The 9,561-nt window shown below is 38.0% G+C and overlaps 1 protein-coding gene across 1 annotated transcript; it reads right to left on the bottom strand.

Annotated features, from left to right (window-relative positions):
• Window positions 1-1,080: 1,080 nt before the first annotated feature.
• Window positions 1,081-4,014, bottom strand: m17 (IL-6 subfamily cytokine M17). The gene is made up of 3 exons (XM_072586976.1): window positions 3,999-4,014; window positions 3,645-3,784; window positions 1,081-1,616 (listed from the first exon to the last, which is right to left on the bottom strand). The coding sequence occupies exons 1-3, from the start codon at window positions 4,012-4,014 to the stop codon at window positions 1,146-1,148; spliced, it is 627 nt and encodes a 208-aa protein (XP_072443077.1). The 3' UTR covers window positions 1,081-1,145.
• Between the last annotated feature and the right edge of the window lie 5,547 nt (window positions 4,015-9,561).

Here is a 9,561-nt window from a genome sequence, read left to right on the forward strand (position 1 = left end):
TAAATAAATAATGACAAGAAAACAATAACCTAGGCTGTTGGCTGATTATTTCTCAGAACAAATGATTTCTTTGATCATCACTTAAGTTGTGACAAAGGTCATTAACCTGAAATGTTAACTTTTTTGTCTCTCTCCACAGAGTATTTACAGCATTTGTTGCTTTTATCACTCGAGTATTCAGTTTTCTCACACATTTGTCTTGAAATCTGCAGCCATTTTTAATTGAAAACAGTGTATTTCAATAAATACCACAACTTAATAAATATCACTATTGAACAGTAAGGTGAGCCAGAAACTGGGGACCTTCCAATGATACTTGAGGAAGGACATGGTCTGAACAAAATAATAAAATGCAGGTGGAAATGTGAGACAAGTTAGAAACAGTCCAGTGCTTCTGTAAAGAGGTAGAAACGCCTGCATTTATAAGCTAGTAATGGCAGAAGTCATACTTCCAAATTGGTTGATAAAATAATTATTTGGAAGAAGATATAATTAATATATTCAACATCTTGAGTAGTGCTGAAAAAGCTGTTAAAGCTTTTCATCTTGCACTCAGTAGGACAAAGGTAAAAATATCAATTTGTACTGCATTTGGTATCAATATCTGAAATATTCTAATTATATTAACTTGCAGTCCTGTTTTTAGTCACCAAAAAACATCAATTTCAAAACAAAAGAAACATTCTCCTGTATCACACTACATGGTCCATCAATATGAAAATCAGATCTTTTAAAAGAAATAGTCATTTGGAGGGCAATTAATCAATCTTTGGAAACTGACAGCTCAGTTCAGGTCACTTCTTAATTTTGTTTGAATCTTTTTAAAATTGGTTTGGATGTTTTGTTTCTTTTTCCCTGAAAATATAATTTGAAATGTGTCAAATAACTTGTATTCAACACATTCGTGAGACAAAACTTCTTCTTCAAACCTGATTTAAGACACAACATATGTTGAACTTCAGCAAAGATGTTGGCCCAGATGAGTGTGTTGCTGTACTTGCAAGAAGGCAATTGCGTATTGTATCTGAACGTTACAGTTCCACAATTTATTTTCATAAGGAGTGCCTTATAAGTCTGGAGTGGAAATTGTAGAAGGTGCATTGTACTCAGGTGCAGAGTAAACCAAACATTGTACTGCTCGCAATCTATGGGTTGACAGCTGCTTTCCCATGTGCATTCCTCAATAAGTGACGAAAACTCTTTAACACTTGCTTCATATACCGTTTAAACTCTCGCAGTATTGTACATCCTTGTTTCTTTTGGTCAAATAGATTCTCAGGGATGTTAATGTGTTCTGGAGAACATTCTAACTCTTCTGGAACATGATAACCTCTGTTGTCCAGAATAAACTGGAGGTTTGACTGCAGTGATATTAGCTGTGTCCGAGTATTTTTAAGCTCATCGTGCATTTCTTTCTTCAGAGAGTTCATATACATCTGCTGGACCTCAACATTTTTCAAGTGCAAATCAAACTGTTTTACACCAGTGTGTATTTTCCTAAGTGTTTCATTTTTCTCCATATTGACCAGTTGTCCTTTGGGTAGGCACTTCACCTGAACTCTGCACAAAGGCATATCGGCATTATCATTAGAGAAAGGAAAGCCTTGAGCAGAAAGCTGAAAATAAAAGCTAATGTTAATAATGGGCATACATAACAACAACTTGCATATAAATATATAATATTTTATATATAATATATATAGAGAGAAAGATATATATATATATAGAGAGAGAGAGAGAGAGAGAGAGAACATCTTTATCATCAATAAACATTCCTAGTCACTCCAAAAGCTGTCATCAGAAAAACAAATAGATTCCAAAATTAGTCAGAAAGGTACAATATATGTGGAGCATTAAACTGGGAAAGCAAGGAGCTTAGGGATTCAATTCTAGAGGGTTAGGATAGTTTAAACTACAATCATGTTATTGCTGCACATTCAATCATGCTGTTGCACCCATCATAATTCAAAGGAACCCGTTAAGAAGTAATTTTAATTGCTACCTTACTAAATAAACAGGAAATGTTTTTGTTAGCAATGCGACTGTCACTAGTTAACTGGAAATTTAATACCTTTCTATATTATTTTTACAGATCCTAGATGAGAATGCATTTTCACTTCATACTCATTTTATAACTTGCATTGCTTCCTGTTTTTTTTCTTTCATCTTCACCACTAATTCTAGTCTTCATACATCTACCTACAGCGCACGCAGAGCGGTGGTAACTAGTTACTGTCTCTAGGTGGTGTGTGATAAGTGAATGCACCACTCTCAGTAATCTAGTCGGAGACATAGCATTTTGCAGTCAGACCAATGCCAATGAGTGAAATAGAAGGCATATCTAAGCTGTGCCTCTTCAATTATCGAAGTAAAGATGCCATGCCAGCCTGGATTAACTGATCTTTTGTAAAGACTTTGCACTTAGATATACCATCCACATAACAAATTTAAACCATACATCAATTACGAGGTATTATACTGTGCTTTCATTATTCATAAGATCAACACACATGAAGAATCACTTTTTTCCCCTTCAGGTTGTTCCTGATGCTACATATAATGCTGTGCTGCTGAATGAGAGCCGAGGGGTTAGTGATGGAATGGTTCTCAGTGTGGATGGTGGGAAATTGCTACCAATGATGCACACGCTAACTTCACCCCACCTCCTGTGTCCAGTATGTCCTGACGTGTTCTGCTCATGGTCAGAAGATAATATTTGGAGAAACACAGGTATGAACTCTACCTTTCCAATCCACAGTACATCTTCATTGACAGAGTAATATGCTTACAGTCATGTGGTACACACACTTATTAGTGTAACAGTTATCTATCAGTTACATAAACATCCTTAGCACCAACTGTTCTCAGATTAATGCAACCTCAGTATTGAATCATCAGAAATAGGAACAGGAGTAGGCCATTCGGCCCCTCAGCCTGCTCTGCCATTCAGTACTATCATGGCTGATCCAATTGTGTCTTTTCCTGTCTGTCCATACAGCAAAAAGCTTCCTCCATTCCCTCCCAACACTATTTGATTTGTTTTCTAACAAAGCAAGATTGTCAGTTTATGGTGAGAAACTATTTGAGGTTTGGAATTGCATCAACAGGACTGGTGGCAACTGTTCAGTTTCCTTTCAGTTGCACATCAAAAGGAGCACCATGAAAAGGAATGACATGTCGCCTGCCATCATACAATCAATGCCAAATCAACATGTGAATCCAACAATAATGGAGGCACATGGAATAGGAGACTCTGCAATTTCACAGATGATCATCTGGTCCACACTTAAACATCGAGGTTGTGTCAGTCCTGACTGCGAAAATCACCAAACTCCAGTCATTATCAAGTCTGGATGAGAGCAGCAGCAGGAAATGATAGCATTTGACATGCACCCACTACAACTGAGAATGGCAACAGATCAATCAGGGGCAGTTTCATTCCCAATGCAAAAGGTAATGTTATAACCGATTGTACTATTACATCCCTACATTTGAAATACGATTTAAAGTGACAGTCTGTGGGAAAACACAGATATGGAATTGAATGAATTATGCACAAATGTTTTAAGGGCTAAACTAAAAAGAAAATGTAATTTCAAACAAAACATTCAAGATTTAGAAGAAGTTTAGGTAAACTTTCTTACATATAAACGTAGTAAAGCAGGGGCAGAGCGATTTAATTCAACAGCTAGTTGGTAGCTCATATTCATTGTTTTATTTAATATAGGAGCAGCACTGGTGTTGTGACAAGATAAACCCAACAGCAGAAGTATGTGTAGGATCCCTGAAAAAAACAAACAAATAGGTTAAAGACAATCCTGACCTCAGTGACATCTCATGCACTTGTTTCCTGAAGTGTACAATAAGAAATTTTCAGTTATTTTAAACACACATTTAAAACAAATAATAATTTCTAAAAGTTTTTAAGTGCTCAATGCAGCATAAAACATAGCCCGCTCAAAACCACTGGAAGCTAGAATACCAGCTATGCAAATTACCTGATTCAAGTTCCATTCTATTACAATACAGACATCTGACTGCAGAAGGCAAGTGGCAGAGCTCTTTAAGAAAGTATTCTGTTCAGTTATTGGACAACTCTTCCAGATTTAGACTTGCACCGCCTTTTGTAGGTTGCGGAAGTACTCAAAACCACTAAAACGTCATCAACAGGAACTGCATATTTGGTTCAAATTTTTTAAGTGGTTTTTCTGCAGATCATTGATGAAATTGCTGTCTCGTAACTGTGACACGTATGGGCTAGCTACTACTTTGTGTTGATGCATTATAAAGGCTGGTAACATTAACTCAGCAGTCAGATTCATGTAGTATAGGATAGAACTGTGAGATCACCTTGTGGAGATCATGTCATGCTGCTTCTCCAGTACAAGGAACCAGATTTACTCTGCATTATCGTCTCTTTCAGAAACATCTCAAAGCACCACAGATACATTGAAACCACTTTGAAGTGGAGTGACTGACTTTAATTAGGCAAATGCAACAATAATGTTACACACAAAAGATCCCATGAGCACCAGTAATATGAATGAGTAGTATGGCACTTTTTGTGTAGTTATTGGTGGGGGACAGATTATCAATCAGGATACCAGGACAACTCCCTACTGGTCTTTGAAAAATGATGGAGCGACCCAGAAATTCTGTGCTTTCCTGGTCACTTGTCAGAATTTCTTCAGGAAATTTGGAATTATCCAGCAATTTAATCCAACAAGACTTTTTTTGGTAGACCGACAGGTTTTAATTCTTCATTGAACCCAAATCTTTGATTTTGCTCAGAAAAACAAATCAATGGTTTGCCAGGACTGCTCTGGACCATTAAGAATCATTGTCTGTGAAATGGTTCTCAATTCTATTTAGAAATTAAATTAAAATTCCCAATTAAGTATAACAAAAGCATTAAAAGAGATCTGATGTGCTCCGTGGTTGACAAAATCTTCCTTATTGTTAGCTCAGTATATGCCTTGTTCAGCTGTCACATTCTCATCACCAATCAATAGGTTCAAATCCTAATCTAATACTCAAGCAAATAATCTAGACTGACACTTTAGCCATTACTGAGGGAGTGCTCTCATTTTTACAAAGAATTACAGCATGGATACAGGAACTAGGTCATTTGTCCTGACTAGCCCTCAATTGAGATAATTATGCTCAAGCTTTCTCCAATTCCTCCTCATCTAACTCTATCATCATAGCCCTTGCTCCTTCTCCTTCATAAGCTTATCTATCTTCCCCTTAAAAGCATTCATAATATTTGTCTCAACCACTCCCTGTGGTCATGAGTTCAAGATTCTCCCAATTTCTGGGTAAAGAGGTTTCTACTGAATTCTGTATTTGATATTTTAAAGATGATCTAATAATGAAGGCTATTAAGTTAGTCCTTCACCATATGTGGAATTATTTGGTTTAAAGTCATCTATTATGTTACTCCTCAACTTTCCCTTTTCAAAAAGAGTCCCAACCTGTTCATTCCTTCCTAATAGGTATAATTTTGGTTTGGTTTTTGATATGGTCTCTTCAGCACACTCTCCATTGTCTTTCCATTCTAATAAAATAACAACGAGAACTGTCTTAGTGTGGTCTGCGCAAGGCTTCATGCAGTTTTAGGAGAAAGTGAGGACTGCAGATGCTGGAGAGTGAGAACCAAAAAATGTGGAGCTGGAAAAGCACAGTAGGTCATGCAGCATCCGAGGAGCATCCTGATAAAGGGCTTATGTGCAAAACATTGACTCTCCTGCTCCTCAGATGCTACCCCTGACCTGCTGTGCTTTTCTAGTACCACACGTTTTGACTCCTAATGAAGTTTTAACATAACATTCTCACTTTTCCAGGTAAAAACAATAACTGCAGATGCTGGAAACCAGATTCTGGATTAGTGGTGCTGGAAGAGCACAACAGTTCAGGCAGCATCCGAGGATCAGTAAAATCGACGTTTTTGCCCAAAACGTCGATTTTACTGCTCCTCGGATGCTGCCTGAACTGCTGTGCTCTTCCAGCACCATTAATCCATTCTCACTTTTCCACCCTATCTCTCTATGAATAAACCCTAGTGCCTGGTTTCAATTTTGTATGTCATTATTAACCTGTGTCACTACTTTCTAGACATTTGTGTCCTTTACAACATTTAGTTTCTCAGTTTCCAGGTTACATATTTCCTATCAAAATGCAACATTTGCAATTGGATTTTAATTTGCAATTGTCTGCCTTTTCAATTAGATCTAAAAGATCCAGTGGCAGTTTTCAAAAAAGGAGGTGAATTCTCCTAGTGTCCTACCCAATGTTTATCCCTAAACAACATAACTTTTAAAAACTTATGATTTGGAGATGCCGGTGTTGGACTGGGGTGTACAAAGTTAAAAATCACACAACACCAGGTTGTAGTCCAACAGATTTAATTGGAAGCACACTAGCTTTCGGAGCGATGCTCCTTCATCAGGTGACAGTCACCTGATGAAGGAGCATTGCTCCAAAAGCTAGTGTGCTTCCAATTAAACCTGTTGGACTATAACCTGGTGTTGTGTGATTTTTAACTTTAAAAACTTACTTGGTCATTCTTATTTATGGGACCTTGCTTTTCCCTCCCAAAGGGGGTACCATTTCAGAAATATTTCATTGGCTCTGAAGGGTTTTGGGAATGTTCTGAGGTCACAAAAGGTGTTCTATAAATACCTGTTGCTGCCCTCATTCCAAGCAAGCTCTTTCTTTTCTCAGTAGCCATTGTGATCATCAGCTTCAATATCCATATATTATCTTTTGTGGTCCTTATATCACATGTTCTAGGGAATTAATACAAATATTTTTCACCATGCACAACCTTTATCATCTCACCTATTATTGTCTGTCTTATTCTAACACCCCTTCTCATGGCATGCGTAGGCGTAGGGTCAACAATCTAGGCAGCTTATTTCTGTCAGTCTTGCAGTATTGTAGCCCCCTAAATCTCAGGGACTGTGATTCTGGGATGAATGAAGGGGAAAGGGGTTTCTTTGTTGATCTTCCAAAGTTGACTTGGTCTTCAGTGGTGGAGCAGCACAAACCAACATTGGGAAGAGGAGTCTGATTAGCATCTGTCAGTACAAGTACAGTCCTCAGAAACTGGATGATCACTAAAACCATCAGAGAAAATCAACCAAATATCCTCTGGTCTCATTGTGCCTATCAACCCAATTGCCAAGACCTCTGAGGCCTGCAGTATGTAATTCAATGTTTCACATTGAATTGAGCTGCTGAGATCTTGCATAAAGCAAGGCAAGATTTTCAGATATTCGGGCAACTGTCTTCCAAAAAAGGCAGCTGAAATCCTCTCCAACGCAACATGTATCTCTGGCCGCTAACATCTCTCCCATCTGCTATAAACCTTTGCATAGACCATACAGCACCTCCACAAGCTCCATTAATGATTGTCTTGACTTGGAGAGGCTGGTGAGATCATCATTCGCATGCTCTGCAGCCTCATTTACATCTCCTAAACTTCCTTTCATATAAATCAGGTTCCTTTTCTACATTTATATATTCCAGTTTCATTCTGTTCTTGTGGCTCACTGGCAATTAGTTTCCATCTGAACCTGTCCAAACTCCCTTCAGTAAATGTCTCAAGCTTGTTGAGTGTGAGCAAGGATGAATGACAGGGTGGCTGATTTAGCCTTGTTTCAAATGTACAGGACACAGCTAGCTCTTGGTCTTCATCTGCTTCACATTTGTTTCTTGCAGAAAATTAAGCACTTACATTGACTTGGTTTTTCATGAGCTGCATATTATGAGAAAAACTATTTTGTGGCCCTGATCTGAGGAAACTGGTAGCTAATAAAGAGATTGAAAAACACAGTGACATTGGCTTTGTTGGACATGAATTTGTGGGCCCTTGGATGCTTTAGGGAAATTAGTTGAATATTCTAGGTCCAACAATTTTCAGCTGCTTCATCCATGATCTGCATTACAAGATCAGAGGTTCACTGAGGATTCATTATCAAGTCAGTAGTTTCATGTACAATATCTTATATAATGAAGTATCCTTGCCTGCATGCAGCAAGGCATCGATAACGTCCAGAATTAAGCATTTAGCACTTACACCACACAAGTGGCAGTTATTTCCAACAAGAGAGAGCAAGTCTAACCATCACCCTTAACTTTCAATGGCTTCACTCACTTCAGTCTAGAGATGTAAACACAGAAGTCTAGGCTTACCCTATGGTGCAATACTGAGAGACTGCTGCAGTGTCAGAGGTATTGTCTTTCTGACAAGACTCTGAACAAAGGCCTCAGCTCCTCTCAGATGACTATAAAAGATTTCATGGCACTCTTTCAAAAAGACCACTGTGGTTATCCCTGATCTGGCCAATATTTCATCCTAATCAATATCACTAAAAACAGTCTATCTGGTGTTTCAGAACACTGTTGTTTGAATTTGTTGTACACAAATAGGCTGCCCATATTTACTACATAAGAACAGACTTTTAAAGTACTTTGTTGAATGTGAAGTGCTTTGAGACATCCTGAAGTCTTGAAAAGCACTGCATAAATGCAAGTCATCCATGTCTTTCTTTTATTGCTCTTTGCCATTTGGCACAGAGTATAGAAAAAGGTGACAGAAGAACATGTCAAGGACCAACTTCCAAACAGAGAAATGAAGTGAACTGGTTGGAGATTGATGTTAACCTATCTACTCAATGCATTTATTCCAATCAATATTTAAAACATTTAAATCAAAATTGTTTGAACACTCCATGCAACATGTTATGGACACGGTCATGTATGTGCTTCAGGATTCTTCATCATTTAATTGTTCTAAAAAAACAATGACATTGGCACTTTAATGAACTTCCTGTGGCCACTGCAATTTCTTAGAAAGCTTTGCCAGCAGTGGGAAACTCCCTCAGCTGCAGGCCAGACTAATGTTTTCAAGGTCATGTGGCTGGTGGTTTCTAACTCAACAGTAAGAATAAGGAAAATAAGTGCAATTATTTCATAGGATCCTTGACAATGGGCTCATTACAGGCCATTGGACCTCTAATAATGCTTCAATCCTTTGATTGTCATGAGTGGACAGGTTGAGTCAATTCAGACAGAGGAGTTTCAACTCCATGTTGAGTAGGTCTGAATCAGTTTGATCCACTGAAACCAAACAGTCCAGAGTGGATTGGTTTCCTCATCGCTCAGAGCTGTTACTTACGTGATAGTATGGAGACAACGGGCTTTGTATCACACAGTGGGTGAAGCCCTGATTATGTTGCAGCTGTGTGAGTATTATAGAATGGGATAAAAATTGTCTGAAGGTTTTAAAAGCATATTTGCAACACAGGATCGAAAGGGAGATTTAGAATTATATGTCAGTGATTCATAAGTTGGCCAAAGCAGTATTAGTAAATAGCAATATATCTTCATAATCTCAATCATCATGTGAGATCAGACATGAATATAGCAAAGCTCAACCTGTTCAAGATATAAGTGTTAGCTTACAGTCATGTGATTGTGAGCAGCTATCCCAGTGTAAGACACATTCTCCTGATCTGTATCCTGCTCTTCAGACATGACCATGGCAATAATGTACGA

This window comes from Chiloscyllium punctatum, chromosome 17 (assembly GCF_047496795.1).
Source record: "Chiloscyllium punctatum isolate Juve2018m chromosome 17, sChiPun1.3, whole genome shotgun sequence".
NCBI lineage: Eukaryota > Metazoa > Chordata > Chondrichthyes > Orectolobiformes > Hemiscylliidae > Chiloscyllium > Chiloscyllium punctatum.

Bases quoted from the DNA above. Each gene is read 5' to 3' on its own strand.
- m17 (XM_072586976.1), bottom strand. The intron at 1,617-3,644 runs GTAAGAAAGTTT...TTTTATTTTCAG, and splicing joins CTGCTTTACTACGTTTATAT to CTTTCTGCTCAAGGCTTTCC.